This window comes from Aythya fuligula, chromosome 2 (genome assembly GCF_009819795.1).
Source record: "Aythya fuligula isolate bAytFul2 chromosome 2, bAytFul2.pri, whole genome shotgun sequence".
In the NCBI taxonomy this organism is placed as follows: domain Eukaryota; kingdom Metazoa; phylum Chordata; class Aves; order Anseriformes; family Anatidae; genus Aythya; species Aythya fuligula.
In genome coordinates this window covers 141,191,841-141,216,942 of record NC_045560.1, presented here as the reverse complement: position 1 = coordinate 141,216,942, position 25,102 = coordinate 141,191,841, and the positions used below count along the sequence as shown (strand labels likewise).

The 25,102-nt window shown below is 40.0% G+C and overlaps 1 protein-coding gene across 1 annotated transcript in view; it reads right to left on the bottom strand.

The window, feature by feature from the left end:
- EMC2 (ER membrane protein complex subunit 2) overlaps positions 1 to 5,959 on the bottom strand; it is a 47,047-nt gene extending 41,088 nt beyond the window's left edge. The window contains exons 1-2 of the mRNA XM_032182820.1: positions 5,878 to 5,959; positions 833 to 946 (exon numbers count right to left, since the gene is read on the bottom strand). Of these exons, the coding sequence (XP_032038711.1) occupies positions 833 to 946; positions 5,878 to 5,917 (154 nt within the window). The 5' untranslated portion in view covers positions 5,918 to 5,959. The remainder of the gene's footprint in view (positions 1 to 832; positions 947 to 5,877) is intronic.
- Positions 5,960 to 25,102: the final 19,143 nt, after the last annotated feature.

Below are 25,102 nucleotides of genomic sequence, written 5' to 3'. Positions count from 1 at the left end.
ATACATTGCATTATTGTGGCTGCAAAAATCCACTAGGTTCTACACAACAGCAATTAAGAAAAATTCAAGAACTAAAATAAAAATGTATTAAAATGAAGTCTATATAAAGTTATCTGAACTATAAAGAAGGTAAAATACAGAAAAAAGAATGAGCATTAAAATAAAAACCTGCCTGTGTGACACTTTGTTATACTTTGTTTTCTATTATGCTTACAGTACAGAGTGCTATTATACAGTTGTGACATGTTTCCAAACAATTCTTTTGCAGTACGAAACATCACATGCCAAGTTTCTGTCTCCTCCTGTCTATGAAGTTAGTATAAGGCAGTTAAAATAATGTAAAAATAATAATTGCATGGATAGTGGAGATGTAGTATCACTTCATCTGTAGTATCACAAATGTAATGATATAATAAAAATGGCCTTAATATTAATTTCTGCAGCATGTATGATTTGATTAAGGAACAGCTTTCTCTATTATAAAATTATCCTTTTAGATGTTTGCTGTGCTGTTGAAGAACAGAAAATCAGTCAAATGACAGCTACATAAAAGACTAACAACTTCATATAATCATCTAACTCATAGTATAGCAAACTAAGTGTTCTAGCAGGTAATTTTTCCATCTGTTTTCACTGCACCCCATATTTGGGAAACAAAATCTGGGAATTTTGGCAGCCTGATATAATAAAAAGTTAATATATATTCTAGCAACACCAGCAGATACACAAAGGCAACATACAGGTATAACACAGAGTCTGAAAAGAGAAAAACAAAAGCAGACAAATGCATAAAATCTAAAAGCAATGAATGCCGTAAAAAATGTTTCCTTACTGTCATCTCCAAGCTTAGAGGCATATTCATTAATTAACTCTTCTCCAACATCCACTATCTGTTCACTGTTTCGGTAGTTTTCTTCCCTCCATTTCCTCATTTTATCACGCATATCTGAGGGTAAAGAGGAAAAGAAATCAGACTAAAATATTGCGATTTCCAGTTAGTAATGGGATTTGAAATTTATTTCTTTAAATTATGCATACGAAGAATGATTTAGAAAGCAACAGATCTGAAAAGGTGACTTCCATCAATAGAAGAAAACTACTAGAGAAGAGGTAGACCTCTAGAATTGTACCTCGAACCTTGCTTATGCTGTAATATAAATAATCAATTCAACTTCTGAGTTTGCAGGCTATTTAGTTAATATGCAGTTTAAAAAAAAATAATAACAAACAACAAAACAGCACACACTCAAAACTGACACATGGTTACCCAATAAGTAATACAATTTCATGAACGTTACCCAGTGTTAGGAAACACAAGCTTCAGGAGTTTTCTTCCAAGTAGTATTACACTTACATTTACACACCATAACCAAAATTGCATTTCTGCTCCATATGAATACTCTTTCACTTGAAGAAAGAAAGTATTAGAAAAACAATGAGAACTCACTCACTGCTCATTTTTATCAGTGTAGGAAAAATGTTATAAAATTCTGTTCCAAAGAATCTGCACACTCATACCAATGGGAGCTGCAAGACAGACAGACGTGGAAACGAAGTGTTTCTATGTCAGGGAAGTGCTCAGAGGTGAAAACTCTCATTGCTCATCTAGATAAGATAAAGGCAGTTTCCTTTAGCTTTAGGATTTTTGTTTGCTTCCAGTTCCAAGAGTACATTAACTAGGAACTGTATCTCTGAGTCTGCGGGCATACTCAAGGTCATGCACCCAGCATCACCCAGCCTAGGTTTTATGCATCCTTTGGATTAGAAAATTGCTAAGAATGACTTTGTGCACATACTTACACTTCTATACTATACTATACATGCACGTGTCCCATACAAAAGAACACATTTTGGTTGTACTCAAGGAAAACAGTTTTACTATTAAGTAGTGGTTTTACTCCTAGGAAGGTGCCATGAAAACCACTGCCAGTATTTTATTTAACTTTACAACAGCTGGAAAAACAAACACAATGACAGATCTAAACACTGTCAGCTTTTCTTGCACTTCAAAACACACAGTTAATGTAACTGACAGCTAAAAATTCAGCACTGACTTTTCTTCCCTCCACCTGAAGTCATCTCGGATCACTCATAACACTGTTATTGTGCTACATTTTGCGTTTTGAAACTTGACCAAAACCACCACAGGGTTACGTTTCATACGCATGAGCAAAGTTAAACGGCTCTAGACACATGATGGTCCCTGGAAATTCAAAGTTAGACAGCAAGAATGTGAGAGAACATGAACGGTCACAAAACTTTACAAGCCACACGCATATAAGCAAATCATTCATCTGAATGTACTGGGAAATTATCAATGCCTCCTTTGCAGTCCAATTCCAAATGGAACAGTTTCTAAATTATGTACTAATAGAACGTACATCTACCATTCATCAACCAGTTACTGAAATTTACCGCAGTGGAAAAAGACAGAGCACAGCGTGTCAGACGACGACTGAAAATAAACAAAGTAAAACTCAATGTTCTCAGTCATGTGAATCCATCAAAAGGCTTATTAGTTTCAGAAGCACTGAATTCTAAACAAAAGGTAGAAGAAAATGCTAAAAACTGTAATAAAACTTACCAGGGCTTTTTACAGTGTTGTCAATTTTTTTACTATGAAAGCTATCAAAAGAGTCAGCCTCTAATAACTGAAGTCTTAGAGGCGAGTGTACAAAGGTTATGTAACACAAGGTTGGACAATAGCACCCTGGGATTAAGAAATGTCTAGTTTTAATTACAATTACTCCTCAGTTGTGTATGCAGGTTGGTCTTGAGCAACTAATGAACCTGGTTTAGGTTCTCTGCCTATACGTCCCAAAACATTTTAAGTTCGAAGGAACACGCACACATGCCATGAAATCTGATGTTCCCTAAAAACGTGCATGCAGTCCACAGGAGGCCAAAGGAAATAACCCATATTTTATTTTTCTTTCTGTTAAGGTGTCAGTTAATTTGGCCAGAGCAAGCAGATACTAAGTACTCCTTCTATAAGGATTCTTACTTTGATTCTTTAGTTGGACCATAGGTTTCAAGTCCTCAGTATCTACCTCACATTCATTCTTCTTCCCTAACCCCCTAATCCCTGTTTCATCTTTGAGCAACATGTAATTAAAAACCACCCTGTTTAGAAAGGACTAAGACATGAAGGACACTTTTCAGATAAATATCAACCATAAACCTGGTTGCAAAATCAACCGTTCTGTTCAGGTTCTTTCTTAGGGACTAGGTCACAATGCTACTGGATCATCCCATGAATTAAAAGCCTCTTTGTACTGGGGATCCATTGAAAAACACAGGGAGTAGAGAGAAAAGCCTTCTTCTCTGAGAAGAGTCTTTGTGCTGCCTGTTGCAAGAATTTATTCGCTTGTTAAGAGATGCAAGATCAAGTAAGAAAGAGAAAAAAAAAACACCACAATTTTTCAAACATGTGCTTCTGAAACAGATGTAGACCCCTGTACCAACACGGGTCTTCAAGGTCAAGATGCTCAAATGGCTTGAGCATCCTACACCCCCGATTTGCAGTCTTGTGATACTTGGAAGGAGACTTGGAGTCTCCTTCTCTGGAGATATCCAAAACCCGCCTGGAGGCCATCCTGCACAATGTGCTCTAGGTGATCCGTCTCGGCAGGGGAGTTGGACTAGATGATCTTCAGAGGTCCCTGACTACCTCGGCCATTCTGTGACCTTTACATTAAAGCCACGTTGCCTCTGCAATACTCTCAGCCAAAACAAGGCAAGGCTAATTACAGAGAACATGTGTACAGCCACTGCACATTACTGGTCCGCAAAACATCCTACTTCTCTTCCCAATCACTGACACTTCAGAAATGAGGGGAAAAAATATAAACATCTGATTTTATATTTGAAACAGTTTATATTCAGGCAAAGGAAAAACGGAAAAAGTTATTTTCACGAGCTGTTTTCAGAGCAACTTTTGGGAAAGCCTAACAATAAAGCTAGTAATACTCCACACAACTTTCCTTCCCATGCAGCGGCCTCCCCACGAGTCTCTATTTCGGTTGAGCTTCACAACTGTTATTACCTTCTCACAAGACACATAAAAGCATTGGCAAGCCATCTTTTTCCAAAGTGCTAACTAGCCTAAGGACATCAAGGTAATGCAAGTGAGCATCAAAGAGAAAGTTAGCTACAAACAAACCACCATGCACAGTGGAAAGGAAGCCCTCTTTTTCATCCTTAAGCATTTCTTTTCTATACCAGACAAAATATTTTCTGAGATTAATGCAATTTGACCTGAAAACTAAACATTTCAAATTCCGTTCTGTTTTGCTTTGTAGCCTTTTAGAAAAAGGTGCTGGCTACCGACATCTGCTAAAATATATCCCATGCAGTGTTCCTCCTCTTTCCCCATTCTACAAAACCAAACCAACCAACAATCTATGCTGAGCATCGTTGTTAACTTTTTCCCCCAACTGCTTAATTATTTTTTCATAAACAATAAACAAACATCAACAACAACAACAAAAGACCACACTGCTTCTCCCTAACAACACGTTATCTTCTCTACCATAGAATATTTGCGACTCATTGGACTATTTAGCTAAAGGTTATTCCTTTATGGACAAAACTGATTAACTTGTTCCTGCTGGGAGACTCTTGGGCTCCAGTGCTATATGGACTTGCATTTGAACATGTGCTGCTTATGAGATGAGCCACTCACAATTTAAGGTAAACCATAGTTAACTACTGCTATAAAAAATCATTGTGATCAAATGGATATCAAAATCTGTAAAGCAGGCTTTTCAAAACCTTGATGTTCGTCTTCAAGATCTAGCAAAATATGAGATAATTTTCAGGCATTCAAGCCAATAGTGGTTTTCTTAGATTGGAAGATACTTGCTTTTTTATCCTAAACCTTGACCTAAACTAATTTATCACTTTTGAGGCTTTGACTAAAAGAAAAAGGGTCGACCATAGGTACAACAGCAAATTGATCAAGTATTGACATACTTTATCCCAACGTGTTTGGGGCAGTGGAAGAAACAGAGAAGCCTTTTCTTTCAAACTGAACCCCGGGCTTTCCACATGCACATACAAGGGCAGAGCAAATGAAAAACAAAACAAAACAAAACAAAACAGTTTCTGGCCAACAGTGGCCACATCCACCAGGAACCTTGCAAGAACAACCTGAGCTGATGCTGCAGTGGTTCAGAGCTGCAGCTCCTTGTGGAGGGGCTTTGGACAAAGCACCGCCAAAAGCCCGTGTGTAGCTTGACTACCAGTAAGAAAACTAATTTTTCCTGAACTGCTCTTACCAAACTGATAATGACCATGAAGCATAGCTTAAAATGTGGTAGGGACATAAAGTTCAGCTGGTGTTTATATAATTTCTGAATAACATGAGTGGTGAGGAACATATCTTGGGACGAGATGGTGGCAGCAGCCAGCAGGGCCTGGATCCAGCGACCTGTGCCTCTGCTGGCACCACCAACAGCCCGGCCGGTATCCTGCTGGGCTCTGCAGCGCCCTGGGCCAGCAGAGCTTAAACACAGACCTGAGCGAGTAATTAAACTTGGTTAGAGCGAAAAAAAAAAAAAAAAAAAAAAAAAAAACAACAAAAAAAGCGAGCTGACACGAACTGCTGACCCGGTTCAGTTGCTGTTTATTTTCTCACAGGAGCACAAGGGGGGAGCAGCAGCGATGCCCCCAGGGGAGCGGGGGGTCCTTCAAGCACAGGGGGGACCCGCGACCCCCTCAGGCGTCCCCGGCCACCGGGGCCAGCACGTCCCGCGGCGACAACCCGGCCCCTCGCGGCTCCCCCCCGGGTTCTGCCGGGATCCTCCTCCGGCCGCAAGGCCCCCTGCCAGAGCCGCCCCGGCCTCCCGAGCCGCCCGCCCCGGTCCGCGGCGGTACCTTCCCAGGTCACGTCGTACATCTCCGAGACCTTCGCCATCTTGGCGGCCGCCCCGTGACGCGGCGCCGTGACGGCCCCGGCCCTCATTGGCGGCGATGGCGGCGGCGGGGCGAGGCCGGGCGGGGCGAAGGGGCGGCCGCCGGCGGGACCCCGCCTGAGGGACGGCGCTGAGGGGTTGCTGCCTGCCCGAGCCTAGCACCAAGGGTCGGGAGGAGGTTGTAGGGCGATCCCCCGAAGAGCCATTCTCGGCTGAGAGTTAATAAAAAGCTGGCGCTTGGCCTCTTGTGGTTTTGGTGTTGTTTTTTTTTCTTCCCCTCCGCCATTTGGCCGCGTGTACCCCCAGGGCCGTGTGTCCCCCTGTGTCTAGCAGAGCTGCTGTATTTCACAGAAACACAGCGAACAGCTCTGCTCGCCCTGACCACTGTTAACACGGCTTCCATGCAGGCCCGCCAGGCGAATGCAGTGAGCAGCTCACCGAGGCCTCCTCATCAAGGCACCAAAATCCATGGGTCAGCCCTAGATGTTACCAATCCTAATGTCCCACAAGCTCAAATACAAAGCCATACTGAGCTAGATTGAAGGCCCACTCCGCCCGGTGTCTTGTTTCCTGCAATGTCCAAGGCTGATGCTATGGAAAAATACAGGACAGGGCAAATGTAAAGCAGTGCTTCCCTGGTCTCAGCAAATGTTAGCCTGGGACATCCTGAATCAGATGCCATTACTTTCTGTAAATAAATTTGCCTTATTTTTTAATCTGTAGATGCTTTCAACAACCAGTTCAGGTGTCACAAAGCTTTACAATTTAAACACACGCCTCAGGAGGAGGCACCCGCTTTTGTTTGCTTTAAGCTTATTAGCTACTAGTTTGTTTCATGCTCCCTGGGCTGGTTTTGGAGAAGACAATGAATGGTGGATTTCTGTTCATTCCTCAAACCACTTGCTGTTTTAAAAACCACCAAGATGACAAATCTCAGGTGCTGAGTCAGAGAAGCCCTGAGATAGGTTGCAGGCAGAGCTCTGCTGGTGACCCACAGGCTGTGTTATACTGCATTAGGCCACCTCTCTCTCCTCTTTATCCTTCGGCTCTGTAACTTGTGCAGGCCACTGACTATGTGGATGGAGGGTTTTGCAGTAAAGTAAGCTCTTGATTTCAGCACAGCATAAGAAATAATTGGAACTCCACTTCCAGAGCAATATAAAGTAAAAGGGTGTTCAAAAATGTTTTAACCTTAGATATGTCAAAAGGATTTATTTGTTTGTTTGTTTGTTTGTTTGTTTCAGAAAGTATCACTAGAAACTTACTTGTTTCTTGTTCACTTTCAGCTCTGACAAGAGCTCTTCTAGGAAAGGCATCAGACTCCATGATCAAATCAATCCTCTAGCTCCATCAGTAAATGTGCCCTACTATCTGAAAAATAATTAAAAAAAAAAAAGAAAAAAAAAATGTTAAAAGTGTTTCTGTATTTATTATGTTGCTTACTTTGAGCTACGATAAACTACTAATTCTTAATACCAGCTACAGCGTAATTATGTGTAATGCCTTTGACAGCTGAAAGATCTAAACTGGAATTCAAATGATGTCTAGAAAGACTGCATATACCTGATTATTTTTCTTCCCTCAGAGGTGTTTCTTAATTTTCTTATAAATCACTGAATTGGAAGGACCACCGTTTAGTCCTTGTACAGCAGTGCTGTCCTTCCAACTAGTTCTACAATGCCTGTGTCTGTGAAGATGTCAGAAAACATATATGTATTTATTCCCATAATATTCCTGTAGGGTAGATAAATCTTGCTCCTGTTTTACAGATAGAGGAATTGAATACAGAAAGGTTTAGTGCCAGGTCCATAAAGGATTTAGCACACACCTGCTCTGCACATTACAGCGTAATGCAGACATAACTGAGGTAAACTGAGAAATTAGCTTGTAGAGGGCAGTGCTTCAGGATTGCTGAGCTAGCTGTAATGCATAACGTGGGAGACAGACAAAACCTTTAAGCATACAAATCAAAAATTTTGGTCCTTTTAAAAGCCTTGTCAGCTGCCACCTGATGCTGAATGTACTGAAATTTGAGAAATGTGTGTTTGAAGTGTTTGGGAGGGGTTCTGACTCACTTCCCTGGACATTGAGCTTTGTGCTTCTGCACCTGCCCAAAGCTTTCTGTCTCAGCAGGACGTAGGAAATTGTGCCTCACAAGCGCTTGGTCCAGTTACTGTTCTCAGCGATAATTCAGACCTCTCTGTTAGCTAGATTTAGACAGCTCTCCACTTATTTTGGATTGCCTCCTAGGACATGCAGCCGTCCACCTGCATTATACATGTAAGAGGAGACTGGATCCTGTTGTTATGCACTGTAAGTGTTGCCTACTGCCTTTTTCGGATGTAGTCTTGAGCAACTTGCCTAAAAACACATACATTGTGTTCTGCTGAGTATAAAACTGACCCTTCCACTGCATTCCTCTCTTCTTACTGTGGAAGAGAGGAAGAGAGAACCTTTCACACTCACTAAGAGCAGGGAATTATGGTTATGATATCCATTTATGCCAGATAGTGTTGTAGTTGGAAACAGAAATGTTTTTGGTATTAAGATTTTTCTTCTTGGAAATGAAAACAGTGGTTTTGAAAACTTTTGTAATGCCAACAAGCTCCATCACTTAATTCAAAGTTGAAAGCATTTTGCTAATAAAGCTTAAAATGCTCTAAAAAGGCAATAGTCATGTGAAATCTGTTTTCTGGATCTGACGTGTTCTGATCTTGTGCCACTTCTGCAGGAAACAACAGGAAAAGCAGTGATCCAAATTTCACATAATAATGTTAAAGGTGTTTTGAAGTGACTGATTAAAAACTGCGCAAAGCTCACAATAAGCTTGTTGTATAAATCACAGCTAATGTTAAATATTACCAATTTAAAAATCAAAAATGCATCCTTTTTTTTCTAAACTTCTTATAAAAAAAAAAAAAAGTCTCTTTTATTTTGAAATCTATCAGTCAGATCAATCATGAGTCAGTCAGAATTACAGTTTGGAGAGTTGACACATACCAAGGAAGAAGAACATAGTAATTGAATTTAGAGTTTACCAATGTAGAAAAGCATGGAAGTCTCCGTCTTCTGTATGAGATACAAGGCATATAGAGATACTTGGGCTCAGTACCTAAAGGATCTAGAACCTATTTTAGTTAGTAATATCAAGGTTAATTCTGTATTGTAACAATGGTGGCATCCTTCAAGTAGATGACAGGTAAGAGAAGACAACTCTGGGACATCTGTGGCACATGGAAAAATGTACGTGTATAGGATCCATGGAAGCTGGGGATTGATAAAGTACATATATTACTTTGTCTTTGATGCCAACCAAATGATTCATTTGTTTGAACAGTAGTTCAAGAGTGTGGACAGGCTTCTCAAAGAGAGAACTTACAGATATTAAATTGTGTAGGGATGGTAAAGATGAGTGCCAGAAAATATTGGATGAATAATATAGGAAATTCAAGCCATTTGGATCGTATGAATTAAGGACTCTGTATTTAATACAGCTGCCTTTGAACCTGATCCTACCTGACACTTATTTATTAAATTTGGAACTTTAGACAGTACCATACATCTTGTTTAAAATTTCCCAGCATGAAAGAAAAATAGGTAAGAAAATAAATTAACAAACTTTCTGCAAGTGGATTACTATACAAGGCAATATAGAGAAAAGGACATTTTAGCATGCTTTTTAGTTTTATCGCAGCATCACCGTGAATGAGAAATTCAAATAAAAATGTTGTAGGTCATCTTGAAAATTTTATTTATTTTTCTTTGTTTTGACTAGAATGAACTATTATTACATATTTGGAATATATATATAAGAACTGTAACATTGTGAATTTCTAGTTCAGCCTTATTCTTTCTGACTACCAAAGTAAAGTGCAAGAAGAGACCATAACCACAGGAGGTTTTTATGCTTAAGAGATCAATCTTCCTAGCTATTGACACTCACAAATAGAGAACACTCCCAGAATTACATCATTCAGCACGCCATGAAAAAAGACAAAAAGGAGACAGTTTGGGAAAGCTGAGGAAAACAAGAAATATAAATCAACTTGATGAATTGACAACACTAGCAAACCTTAAGCAAGTCAAAGAGTATTTCCTCCACAACATGGTTCTCTAAGCTATATCCTGAGAGCCTCCTGAGACTGGTTTTAACTTTGGCAGTGAACATTGCAGATCCAAGTTTCTGAGTTCATATGATAAGGTAACATGAGCTTAATTTTTAGAATTTACTAGCTCAGTATACACAAGCTTGAAATTGCCGTCCCAAAGACAACTCTCTGCATGCTTAATTAAGAATTTTTGTATAGTCTTAACTAGATCCTGTGGGCATTAATTAAGTATAAGAATCCATTAATAGTAATAAGTTGCGGAAGCTTAAATTGGGTGGGAAGTGTTGGGAGCTGTTAACTCCTATGGCTAGAATTAAAAAATCGGCAGTAACGAGTGGCCGCCGGCGGGAGCTCTCGGGAGGGCAGGGCTGGTGCCTGGGCCCCATGAGGCTGCTGCCCTAGTTTTGGTCCTAACGAACACGAAGAATGGGGCCAGCCCGATGGGGAGAGCTGTCCCAGTTCTCCCCACCAAAGGTGCTGGGTGCGGGAGGGAGGGATGTGCTGCGGTGACTGGAGAACCTAATGCCATCAGGGAGGTGGGGGATGTGGGAAGCAGGCTGGATGTCCTGTATAAACCTGATGCCTTGTCTGCTTTGTGAGAGTGCCTCTCCCAGGGCAGGGAACACTGCAGTGCTCCAGGGCTGCTGGCTGTGGTAGAAGCAGGTGGGAAAGAGCCAAAGGGGGGCTCAGGGTCAGGGTCTGCAGCTGAGCGGGGCCCAGGGACCTCCATCCACGGTGGTGGGGCCTGCAGGCAGCTGTATGCCTGTAGGCCTGCGGCTGAGAAGGGTCGGATGTTCCCTCCTGCCTTCGTCTCTCCAGCTCCCAGCCCAGTTACTCATCTCCTCATAGCTGCAATAGTGTGTCACAGACGTTTGGGGTCTTTCTTGTCTGACTTGAAATAAATTGTACTGAAGTTAAGGGAATTGCAGCACTCTCCCTGGGCTCTTGGAATGAGTCTGCTCTCTGAATGTTTTTTTTAGCACCCTCCTGACATCCTGACCATTGAAAACATCTTCTCATTTCTGAACCTTGTCTGTCTCACAAGGAATTCTCCCATGCTTTCCCCCAATCCTTTTTTATTAATTTTGTTCCTTTTTTTTTTTTTTTTTTTTTTTTTTTTTCTCCAGTTCTCTCCTTGTATCCAGCTATGTCTCATTATTTCCACTATATTTATAAGATACTTTTGTAAGGGCAATCTTTATCCTTGGAGGGGAAACAATCTGTCTGTAGGGCAGCATGTTTTATTCATGGATACAATGGTTTCTGTTTCTACCCTTAAAAAAAAAAAAAAAAAAAAAAAAAAGTAAACCAGAGTGGAAACAAGGGCTGATTATCATATCTGGCAAGACAAAATGATGGGGAGAGCCTGTCAGCAATAACTAATCCTTTCTCACTTCAGCAGAAGCAGAAATGAAATCCATGCCATGCCATGAGAGAGGCATCTCCTCACTCCAAGAGAAATTATAATTTTCTGTCTGTTTCAGAACACATTGGAAAGGCATGCTACACTGAGATGAGAAAATTAAAATAATAATAAAAAACACTGCTGTAACTTACTTAAACTCATAAGTGGAACGAAGAACACATCTCTTATTCGTGCAGAAACCACCTAATTGTCCAATTTGAAGGTCCTTTTTCCCTGTTTCTAACCATATCATTGTAAAGGCTGTTCAGTATTGAGGCATGTTTGTCTTACGTGCTGCTGCTCAGTGCCAGGTCCTACTGTGATTAGGTAGGGTTTGTGGGGTGTAAAACATCAGTGTTAATTTTTCTAGATGTTTCAGATCTTATCCTCCCTTGACTTCTTAGAAGCTTAGTGGCAACACACATCTTGTTATTCATCATTCAACCCCTTATTTTCCTAACAATGTGTACCAGGCTGTTTGGGCAACCTTTATGAGTTTCCACGCCACCAGTTAGTTGGTGCTTTACTGGTCCAACCCATTGTTGTCACACTCGAAGCTGGTGGTTAGAAAAGTACTGTCCGTACCTGAAGGATGGGGAGTGCTGGAGGAGGTACAGTGACCACGACCATTGCAGTCAAAGCAGCTGTAACACACAACAGTATTTTCAGCAGCCTCCTCAGCTGCGTATTTATCCTACCAGGCTGCAGAGCCATGAACACACCAGCCATATGAAACAGCTCAATGGGAAAGCATAGAAAATTCATTAGAGGTCCAGGAATTCCTTGACTGCATACTTCACAAAGAGCTGAGTTAGATACTTGCCAGTCCTCTGAGTGCTAATCTTCTGATTGCTTAACCCAGTTCTTCTTCAGCATGGGGCTTCTTCTGAGGGACAGATGCTACGCAAATTGTTGAAGATCAATAGTAGAACGTGAGCACTGCAATGGCAGAGCTTTGGCACTTACATGTGTGGATCTCTGAACTTGCCCACTTGGCCTGGGAGGTTCTGTGCAAATCCTTTCAGCAGTGCAACTTCAGCTGCAGCCCTAGCAGCCCTGCAGTCTCAGTTTCTGCCTTCTTTGATTTTGTGGAAAAAATGTTGGGAAATTTTCTCATGGGCTGATAATGAAAACAAAGCTAAGGAGGATTCTGTCTTTCCTGGGGTGTTGCTAGCTTTGATTTGGGTTAGAAATGTTCGTGGATGATTTGCACAACATTTTTCCCACTACCCTAACATCTCCCCTGCCTTGCCACATCCCTGGCAGTATGGCTGCCAAATGAGAGAAATAACAGTTTAAAAGTACAATCCAGGCAGAAAATGCCTCATAATAATCTAAACTGTGATTCTAATTACCATAACATTGTTACACACTGGAGCTGTTACATAAGATTTAAAAAAGAATATACAATACATCATTACAATCTGCATGAGTGAGTGTTAATGGACTGCAGCTTCAGAAAAAAAAATAATCAAAACAAGGCAATGTTTTTGCCTGCAAGTCATATGAGTCCTTTTATGGAAACTGTTCACATTAAGAGTCAGCAGTAGTAGTATTCATCTCACTTGACTTTATATACATACAGATGTCTATATACAAGCTATTTGTCTCAGTGTCCATTTGTAGGTAGTAGGGCAAATTTTGGGAGTGCTTCTCAACCTAAAGTAGGCGTCCAAGGCCTAAGCTAAATCACGGCCTAAAAGCAATTCTTTCTTTCCATTAACTATAAGGGGAATTAAGAGGACTAGCTCAGATGCAAATGTCTTCACTCTAAATGCTTATGTTTAGTTAGATGGATGCTCCCTAGAGGAATATCTCTTTTCTTTGCCTGAGCCTTGCTACAGCCACTTAAAATGAGAAAGAGAAAACAATGCTTTTAGCATCTCTCTCACACAGGAGTGAGTCATTAAAGTTCCCAAACAAAGTTCATGTGAGTCATCTCCCTTCTCCCTCTCCCTTCTCCCTTGGTGATGTTCAGGAAGTGCCAATGGTCTTTCACTGTGGTTAAGAGGTGAAATTTGCAAGTTTTTGTACATCTACTAATTGGTTGGTGAAGGCAATAATCATAGAATCAGAGAATGGTTTGGGTTGGAAGGGACCTTAAAGACCACCTAGTTCCAACCCCCCTACCATGGGCAGAGACAACTACCACTAGGCCAGGTTTTCCAAAGCCCCATCCAACCTGGCCTTGAGCACCTCCAGGGATGGGGCATCCACAGCTTCTCTGGGAAAAATAATAATTTTCCTTTGTTCAAGTAGGTATATTGTAGTCACCAGGCTTGCAATGAAGTTCTTGCTTGAAGGAAGTTCTTCACTGGTGTAAAGTGCCTCCATGCTTTGCCAGCCAGGAACCTGTGAAATGTTTGTGTTCCTAACTAGATGATCCACTTGAAAGAGAGCAATGGAGCCCTGGCTAGATATAACAGGTGTAAGACACAGCCATGTCCAACATACAGGAAAATTGCTATCACTAAGATCACCGAGTTAAAATTGGTAAAGATAATTCAGTGTGGAAAAAGACTGCTTGGGCAAATTGTGGAGTCTGTCACTGAAGGGCATTAAGAACAGACCATTAGGGGATGGATTTCATGTTTGTATGATTTCCTATATTTTTTGTATGAAAAAGAAAAAACTTACCATCTGATATGACTACAGTTGCTTTGCCTTCCAGTGTAGACCTCTTAATCACCTTTTCATGGATATCTGTGAGCATATAAAAACATAAAAAGTAAACTGTAGCTTTGTAATGTTGAAGATATGATATAAGAGGGAAGAAGGAGAAATATAAGCACTTAATTAAAAGAAAAACAAAATGCAAACACAGTTAATGGACTATTTTAATTTTTCACTGAAAGTGCCTGGGGTTTTATGGGGTTAAGTTCCCTGCTGATCAGCATGAATATGCCACTGCTGCTGCAGATGGGCCAGAGGATGAGCATTGGTGATCATTCTGTGCGAGCTGAAGAATCTCAGTGAGATGACAAATGTGAGGCCAAAGCTGTCCTCTCTTCTTTCACTCTAGTTCACTGGACAAAGGATGGGAAGGGAAAGTAGAAAGCAAAGGGGAAAGACAGTACTTCCAGGGGGAACAAACTCATGCTATACTTGAGATAAGGCTACAAGGCTGATGTGAGATGTTGCTTGCCTGCATCCAATCTTATCGTCTCATCTCTGAGAATGCAGCAGCTGTGCTGGGGCAACTGTTTGCTGGTTCTCATCCAGTTACTATAGTCAGGTGAAAAATATCCCAACAAGAGCTTTAAAAAAGAAACATCATTTGGTCCGACTTGGGACCAGGGATCTGGTCTCTCTGTTATGTCAAACATATTGAAGAAGCACTGTGGACAAGGATAGGAAAAAATGTCTAAGGATTTCCTTAACTGTGGAATGATGAATCCCTTCTGTTGTGAAACTGCAGCCTGATGGTGTGACCATTCTTCTCTTGAACTTTAATTTTATACACACTTCAGTTTTGGAATTATTCTGGGTTTCAGTTGTGCTGAGTCTCATTTGCACATTATTTTAGCATTTAAAAGAAAACACTTGTTTGCTTTTGGCACAGCTGACTGTGTGCTTGTTTAACTTTCTTTATCACATGTATTTGCCAGTTTAATAAAATTCAGTGTTTGTTGAACTATTTATTGCTATAAATGCAATTTCAATGAAACAGAAAGCCTCAAGACATTACTGAAATATTACAAACCACCAAGCAATATGTAGAAGCCTCAGAAATCAAGTTTCGTGATCTCAAAATTGCAGGCAGAAAACTCCAATTAAGTCAATACTTAATTCAGCAGAAAAATCATTGTTGTATATACTCTGAGACTTAGAACTTATCAGGGATAGCATCTGCCCTGTGGATCAGCATCTTCTTCAGTGCAGTATTGCAATGGTAGGAGCACTTCCAGTCTGCAGAATAACACTGAAGTTAACAGGTGACTTCTTGGAAGGGTAACTATGTGTGGCATGAATGTGAACACATACATTGAATGCCATATGGGCTAGATTTATATGGCGTATAGACGCAGAGGAGAAAAAAGTGTATGTGTTACATTTTGCGTAATAAAACAGGTGTTGTTTCTTTTTGTAAAACACTTTTTGTCCTTCGCATGCATTTCTGTGAAGGCAGAAAAAGTAAGCAGAAAAAGAAGTAAAGAATTTCAATAACAAAGGTGCTATAAAAATGCTATTGACCATAAAGTGATCCTGAAAAATTTGTAATCATTATACACTAAAGTTCCAGTGTGGCTTTCCTAATTTCCCTAGCCTATTGAACTAGGACCTGCATTCCTCTGGGGAGTCCTTTCCAGATTTTCAGATCAGCTAATGAGTTCATCAGTATCCAGGTATTATTCAAAAAAAAAAAAAAAAAAGCCTCCAGTTTCCCATATGTTGCCAAAGGTAACGCAGAAGATCATCATCATATGTATAGTGTTTGTAATATTGGCATCCAAATGACTCTGGAGACTGTGCCTTTTTGCCTCCAGCCTTCCCAGTAAATAATCCACCACCATTCTGCAACCATTAAAGGCCGTAATGCTGTGCAGTGGGTGGATGCACTTTGTGTGTATTTAGCTTCTTAAGTCCCGGCAGGAAAAAACAGATGGAAAGCCTCAAAATAACAGGAGGCACCTGCAACCTAATGCAAATATTATTAGTGGGAAAGAATAAAGATCTCAGCTTGTCCAAGGGCCTGTGTGTCTTATCTCCTCTAAATACACATGTTTTGTATCTTGCCAATGCCTCCCAGGCTGGTGCTTATAAGCTTTCTCTGTGGTCCTCAAGACTCTTAGAGAAACTGCTATGTTCACCTATTCACTGGTTGCTTCAATGAAAGGTCAAATATCAAGTATTATGAAGACTGGGGGGAGATCTCATCAATGCACATAAATATTTGAAGGGAGGGTGTCAAGAGGATGGAATCAGACTATTTTCACGTGTGCCCAGTGACAGGACAAGAGGCAACGGGCACAAATTGAAGAACAGGAGGTTCCAGCTCAATATGAGGGGACACTTCTTTACTGTGAAGGTGACGGAGCACTGGAACAGGTTGCCCAGAGAGGTTGTAGAGTCTCCTTCTCAGGAGATATTCAAAACCCATCTGGATGCCATCCTTCACAATGTGCTCTAGGTGACCCTGCTCAGCACGGGGGTTGGACTAGATGATATTTGGAGGTACCTTCCAACCTTGGCCATTCTGCAATTCTGTGATTCCATGATATATGACCATAGTGCAGACTCTAAACTCCCTTCTTTGCAAGCGAGATCTCAGGATTTATTTCTCAAAGCTCCTAAAACAGCATTACAAACTCGTACTACTACAAGCAATATGAAAATGTTTTTTCCAAGAAGAGATACTAGTCTTGAGTGCCTTCAGGTCATTATCTTATGCTGTTGTGGGCCATGAAGTTCATGTGTTTTGATACTAGAGTAATGGGTAGACATTGTAGGTTGACTGTGGGATAGGAGATTGTCTGGGGCAACATATTTCCCAAATCCCTCACTTTTTCTCACTGTGCTCAAGATCTTTGGACTTGAACATTTTAGAAAATTCCCCAGAGCTGTTCAGTTTCTCTCTGACCATCTGCCTGCCTCACAAACATTTGGTCCACATTCTGAGATTTTCTTCTGATGGATCTGTGGTTGTTTGCTTCATACCACATGACTATTTTTTTTCTTTGATTTACAGCACTTCTGTGAACATTTTCTTTAAGATGATACAGTCATTTTACATATATTGTAGCAGGAAATTCACTATGGCATTTACCCCCAAGTGAAGAATGAATTGTAGACTTTTTCTGGTCCCATGAGGATCCTTTTGCCTGCTGGCCTACTCTTCCCAGGCTTGAATCTGACACCATATTTACCTTTCTGGTCTACCCTTCTGTTCTATTACTTTTTAACAAGAGCTCCCCTGTGAGGCAGACCTGCCTTTTCTTAGTGTGGGTCTCAAGTCCTGTTCTTTTTGTTTGTTTGTTTGTTTGTTTGTTTGTTTTATTCTCCCAGCTTTCTGATTATCATCCTGCCTTTTGTTCTTTCTGATGTTCTTCTAAATATTGTCACCATTTCCCCTTAAGCTGTGGCCACTGACTATCTCCACCATGTTTATTCTCTTTTTATTGAGCCAGGATCTCCCTTCCTTTTTTTTCCTCCTTTCCATTCTCCCATGAGGCAAATATACTAATAATTTTCTTTTTCTTCTGTGTTGTCCCTCTGGCTATATGGTGGTTTACTGTTCCCGTCCAGATATCAGGTCTTCTCATCAATATGTACCTGAGAGTCTTGTTTTTCCTCTCCTCTTTCCCAGTATGTTCCTCTCTATACTTCATGGTAGACTCCAGACGTATTTTTGGATTTTCTCTTCACTGAGGTCAATCAGATGACCCAATATAGCACATATCGTTGAATGCTCAATGATAACATTCAACTCACAACTTGCTGTGTGCAAATATCTTCATTATCTCTGCCATTTTTCAGATCTCCTTTACTTCTTTAGCAGCTGCTGTCTTCTCTTCCCTGTCTTACTTTTCCCAGGAAAACAACAATAACACTACCAACAGCAGAACACTTCCAGCCTTTCCTTCTCTGCATCTCCAAAATCTTTTCCCCTCTCCTTGTTTTTATAAGCAAAAGGATTGAGAGCAACTTTTTGCTCAATCAGATAATGACAGGACAAGAAGGAACGGTTTTAAACTAAAAGAAGGGAGATTTAGATTAGAGTTTAGGACCAAGTTCTTCACTGAGAGGGTGGTGAGGCACCGGCACAGGTTGCCCAGAGAAGTTGTGAATGCCCCGTCCCTGGAGGTGCTGAAGGCCAGGCTGGATGGGGCTTTGGGCAACCTGGGCTGGTGGGAGGTGTCCCTGCCCATGGTAGGGGTGTTGGAACTAGATTATCTGTAAGGTGCCTTCCTACCTATTATTCAATAAAAAGCATGGACAGTGATAATCATACCACTGAGGATGGAAATGGACAACTGAGCATCTGAATTTCCTGCCTATTCCCCAGTGAGGCCCTGTCATTACAACAAAATGACTTCCATCTATTAAGGTCCACTCAAGCATCCAACAGAGAGTTTCTCTGCATTAATCCTAAGGACAGCTGATGAATTACCTGTGCACCTATGGAGAAGACTGTATGTGCTTCCCACATGTGGCCTGCTTAGCCTCTGCACTGCTTACCTGGTGTGCAGACAGAAGCCAGGGGGTACCTGCCCTGTTTTATCCCTCTCCCTAGGCTGTAACAGCCATGACTTTATAACAGCCCAGTTGCAAATAATAACAAATTGTATGAGGTGCTGATATAATGTGCTGTAGTATATACTTCTTTGCAAGCTGTACTAATACTTTTTTAAGCTGTACTGTACTAATACTTTTTTTTTTTTTTCATTTTCCATTTAGAGACTGATAAGCTTGAAGAAGCATTTCCTACATTCCCTAACAAGCTGCTTTTTATTCTGAAATACATCTGCAAGTGCTTCTTGGGTCCTCTGTCACATCTTGCTTCCTGATAAAGGCCACTAGCATAAAGTTCAAGTGAATATTGTGCCGCTCCAAAACCATATAAACTTACAACCAATTTTCTTGGAAATTTAAGGGCATAGCCTGCTATTTTTGTTTAGTGTCCTAACTGATAAATGACTTAGTTACATTAATACCATTGGGAAAATTTCAAGTACACAATCAAAACAAAGTTCCCTGAGTTTTAATGAGATTGTGCTATAAATATAAATTAAAAATGATTTTTTTTCTTTAAGTCCAGTGATGAATTCTATTGTCTATTTTTTTTTTTTTTAATTAAATAGTTCCTCTTCATTTATTTTTATTACTCATTTGCTGTTTCATGGAACTGCATGTTTTGCAAAAGGCAGCAGTGAATATAAAAATGCATGATGTGTCCTTGAAGGTGGATAAATAGAACTCTGCCGTAGGATCTGTAAAAACTACCATCTTTGAAAGACACAAGTATGAATTGCATATGGTCATTTTTTAAATTTCTGCTTCACTCATCTCCAGGTCTTAAAATCTCCAGATGATTGTCAGTGGCTATGCAACCAGACTTAGCAGGGAACCCACACACTTCTATAACCACATAAAATAATCAACTGCCTTTTTTTTCTAACTACAACTTTTCTCAAAGGACCAAACTGTAAGGGGAGTTTTAATCTCAAGCTGCACACCAGACCTGCCTCAGACACAGCTTTGACGTCAACACCCCTTCCTTGCAACACAACTTCCAGCTCCTGAAAGTAAGCTGCAGATGGAAACTTTGACCAGAGAGGAACACAGCGTGTTCTGAAATTGCTTACTGTGGAAACCCAAGGAAACTGTGCACATGTCTTTAGCCTAGTTCCACGGGCAGGAAATAATAATAAAAAAAAAAAAAAGTGAATATATACATTTTAACAGTAACTCCCAACCATAAGAAGCCATACTGTCCTGCCATTTACACTCCTAATGTCTTCTGAAGAACTGGCATCATAAAGACAGAAATAAGAGCTGATGGCCATATCGCCCCTAACTATAATAACAAACTTCAGGATGTCGTGAGAGAAAAATCTCTCAGATGCTTCCACAATGGAGTCACCTCTAGTAAATGAATCTTGGGGCCTGAACTCAAACCCAGATGCCAGGGTTGTGAGAACTTTCTGGCTGAAGACCCTTTGTAGTGAGAATTAAGAGGGTTATTAAAATTTCATGTACTTCTGTGGTGGTACAAAAAAGCCTCATGCTTCTGGGCAGTGGTATTCAGACAACCATATTCTGTACTCGGAAAGTCTTGGAAAAAGAAGTGCATGCATGCTGCGTGAGATCTCAGGGGCCCTGATGTGCTCACCGAATAAGAATATACAAGTACATTCATGGGTGCAATCTTGGGTACTGAAACAAACTGGCATTGGATGGTCTGCATCTCTACTGTAAATTCTCTTATCCTCCAAAACATGATTGCCACATCTGAACTACAATGGTCTAGAGACCATTGGAAGAGGCCTATGCCTCTTCCTGAGTTGCACCAACTTGGAACGTCGCTAGCTGGCCTTGCACAAAGTCATCCCAGGGACTAGTATAGCAATTTAAAAGTAAAAGTAGAGCACATTGGCTTTCTGCTCTTGGGACCACTGTGTGCACTTACTGATTTGCTAACTCAGATGTAGCTACTGAATACTGTTTAGAAGCATGGAAGGAGCCCCCCAGCACATGTAAATTGGGAGAAATCACTGAGAGCACAGGAGTGGTGATCAGTTATATCAGTTAGTGGTTTTTAGATGATAATATGGATTGTCTCTGTATCATTTAAAATGTTTTTTATTATTATTATTTTTGAGCTTTCATAAGTTTTAATAATTTTACTGCCTGCACAAACCCATTATAAATATAAGGGATTTTTGTTCACTTTCAGTGAATAGAGTTTTGCTCTGTGACCATCCTACATATTATTTCGGGGGTATGTTCATATTCAATGGGTAGAAAAGTAGGAAAACAAGGCCTTCAATGTATGGGGGAATTAATTGACCATTCTTGTACTCTCAGTTCTCCTAGAAGCATCAAGGAGAGCTTTGATTGCAAAAGACAAGCAGAATCTGGACCAGTACATGTGTAAAAAATTATTTAGTCATCAGCACTTTGCTTTGCAAATAGATGGCTGCTAAAAATAATAGTTGTTACTGTCTTTCCCTCAATTGCACAGTAGTTCTACAATGAGTACCAGAGATACATTAGTACAGCAATTGAAAGTTTCAACCACAACATTCTTCTCAAAGGTATCACTGGTAAAAACCCCAGGGTCATTAACTGAAAAAGAACAAGAACTTATTCCACTACATGAACCACAAACTATTTCTGTAATAAAAATGTGCAAAAGTTGTCAAAAAAGTAGCTACTGTGAACCTCACCATACATAAAGTGTTGTAACTGGATCACTTCTCTGCTGAGTGGTTCAGGCTGTTGCTCTAAAGCTATTTTACCTCTGAAAATCAGAATGAAAGAAAAAGTTTCTACTGATGAATGGAGTTTATCATTAGTTTCAGTATCATCTTTCATTTTACTCAGTGTACTATTTATTTTGGTTTGTATTTACTGACAGATTAGGTAAAATATTTTGCAATCTCATGACAAACGGGTAAGTATGATCTCATGAAATAGTTGATATTCACTGGTGTACTAAGGAGATCCACAAATAATGTTTGGGATTTGTTTTGTCCAGAATTTACAATACTTGATCTACTCGTAGTATAAAAGTGAATTTCTATTTCTATAAATTGCAGGAATTTGCAATATACTGCAATATAATTTTTCCAGTAAATCAGAAGAAAGAGGCAATATGTCTCTAATTAATACTGCCCTAAGTGTTAGTATAGTCATCTGGAGCTGTACAGTGTGCTCTTTTTACCTCTAAGAGAATTTATATTCCACATTTTTTCTTACAAAAACATGGTGTATAGCAGCACAAACAGTTTCTTAAGTCATCCTATGGGACACATTTTCTTCTGATGTGATCCTGACATGTCAAAAACAGTTCATGCACTAAATAATAGTAGAATGGTATATTTAGGCATTTGCAGAGAGCTCACATCAAGTGGACAACTTTTAGATAGTATGTGTTTTACCATATCACTATTTCCTGATAGTAAGCAAGAAAATTAATGCTTTTATAACTTTAAAGATGAAGGAATCCCTAAAGACCATAGCTTAGGCTGCTCGAGGTGGCGTAAGAACTGTTTGTAACTCTTGGTTTGTAATGTCTGTGGATTTACTGCTTATATTTTTACATACAATTCATGATATGAACTTTTAGCAAATGTAACTGAAACTTAACAGTTAGTAATAAATATTTAATAATCTAGGCCATAGAAGTATGCATTTATATTCCACTAACGTCTTTTAACTCTTCTCATTTTCCATCTTTATCCAATAACATGAATGCCTTTTTTTTCTATAGGAGATCTGTCCCAAATCCTTTATAGAACCAAAACACCACTGATGTCCCATGGATGCCAAAAGGAGTTGTATCTGAATTTCTGTAATAATTATAGAACTTAGGAGTTGTGCTGTACTTAAATCTGAACGTTACTTTAATTTTACATTCTTCTCTTTGGACTATCAAAACTTCTTGGTCTTTTGCCTTCCTGTGCTGAGACATCACCTTTGAATTTTCCAAAGGTATAAAAATTGTGCTGAAGTAATTTTAAGCAGAGAAAAAGAGCTCTTTTGTCTTTTTATGAAGTTCTAACTTAACATAGCCATAGCTATGAGAAGACTTGCTGAAGTTTGAAGAAGGCTGAAGTTTGAAAACTGAGATGCCACTGCTAAATTTACTAGACAGCTGCAATGGCTTCATCTGACTGAAAAATCACTTCTGAAAATATTCACTGAACATCTGTCAAGAAGCACCTCTTCACTCATAATCTCACATACGAAATAGGAAGGGCATATATTATTTCTCTGCTGAGTTTGATAAAGTTGAAACTGAAAAAGCAATTATATAAAGAAGATTGCAAAAGACTCATCACAGTGCCCAAAACTGTTCCCTAAAGAACAGTTTTCCTAAGGAACTGTTATCCTAAGGGAGAGGGTGGAAAATCTTACAAGAGCTAAATGCAGTTAGTCTGATGCTGGAGCACACAGGGAGCATTTTGAGGGGTGGGTCCACGTAGGCAAGCAGCAGTGGGGTGACAACATCACCTTGGCCTCCTTCTGCATGTGCATTCCAGGAGAACAATGTGCTCAGAACAAAGAGGAACCAAAACTTACAACAAAATCGACACTGCAGGATGATTGTGTGGCGACAGGGGTAATGCCTTTTTTCAGTTCCAGTTGTTCCATGTGCACAATGAATGCACTTTTGCAATATTTCACTTATACGGACTAGGTTTACTCAATATTTTTTCATTTTGTGACACTTCTGTGTGATAGAAGTTTTGCTTTCTTTTTGCATTTATTCTTTTTATTTATTTATTTATTTATGTATTTATTTATTTATTTATTATTCTTTTATTTCTTTTTGCATTTATTCTATTACAGGCCACTAATTCACTACAGAAATTAAATATTGCAAATACTCTGTGCATTTAGGAGTTCTTGTTTCCAAAATTAATTACTCAGTGATGCAACCAGTAAGTCCCAGTCCCAAAAAAAACTGCCACAGGTACAATCTTTGTCTTAAGCTTTAAATTATTAAGTTTGAAAATCTTGACTAACTGTACCAATCTGTAGTATAATGATGGGGTTTGTAAAAACACATGGCTCATGAAAAGCTAAGGTTACACTCACATTTTGTTTTCACTGGGAATTATTATGAATTTGTGACTGCACTATACGTGATGTTTGTGTGCTCGGCTGAACACTGCAAGCTATCGAAGGAAAAGAGGCCAACTGTAGCCAGTGACAGCTTTCATGATCTTCTAAAAGTAGGCAATGCTCATTTGTGGGAAAGCCTTAAAGGTAATCCTCCATGCCTCCACAGCTGGTGTTCTGAAAGAAATGAGTGCATCTTGTGGGTACTATGAATTATAAAGATAAACTTGGACAACCACAAAAAAGCATTAAAAATTAAATGCAGCCTGACTCCTGTTCCATTTTCCTTTCAGAGGTGCACAGCTGACTGTCTGTGTTGGTGTTACCTAACCACAAGCAGCCCTCTCATCTTCTGCGAGCTGTGTTTCTGTCCAACGATAGTGACAACCCAACCACTCTGTCTAAAGATGTCAGGGGAGGAGAAAAACCAGACTGCTACAAGTGACACAGCGAATACTCCTTTCCTGTTACAAATTCCACATTAAATCTAAGTAATTACTTGGCTGCAGTGATACTTAGTCTACAGGACAATACGTTTACAGACATTTAGGAACAGCAGTTTACAATAACGCTTGCATATGGGTTTGATATCTCGTGTTGTTAAAACAAATCAGCAAGTCTAGACTGTAATTTGCTGAAGCAATTTATGGTTATTTCATGCCTTTTTTTTTCTCTAAGCAGAGGTGAATACATTTGACTGTCCTAAGAGGAAGGATGGTAGTGCACATTCTTTTCATGTTAACTGGACGGCTGATCTGAAACAGAAGCATTAATGTGCTCATTTTCATACTATGGAAAAGCTGCCCTAGACTATTAGTGCTTTATTCCACTACGATGCTTGAATATTTTGCCAACTGCTGCTTAATCATGAAAGAAAGCAATGCAAGTTGGTCAACACAGCTGCAGCCATTTCTTCACAAATGAATAAATTAGGAATGTCAATACAGCAAGTCAGTAGCAGAGCAGGGGGAAAGGACCCATCTGGGAACCCTCAGCTGCTGTACAGTGTTACTGAAATCACGGGAGCTTAGCAGTTAGCAGGAGCTGAAGAATCTTCTTGGCTCTTCACTTGCAGGCTCCTGCTTAGTAGCAAGGTGAAACAAATGTATTTAGGGGAATGTTGCTTTTCAACAGACTTGCTGTTGCTTTCCTTCTAGGTGAACATTGGCAGGTAATTGTGTCACCCTATTTTCCTATCAGTCCCACAAGGCAGCAAAACACCAGAAGATACCGTGCTAAATCTACTTAGACATGATCACATTTCTGAAGAATGTAACAAGATATACAGTTAAACAAAGAAAGAACGGACTCTCCAAAGCTACGAAATACTTTCCCAGTGAGAGTTTGGTTTCCTCTTGCTGTTCAGCTGGGAAAATGCCCCC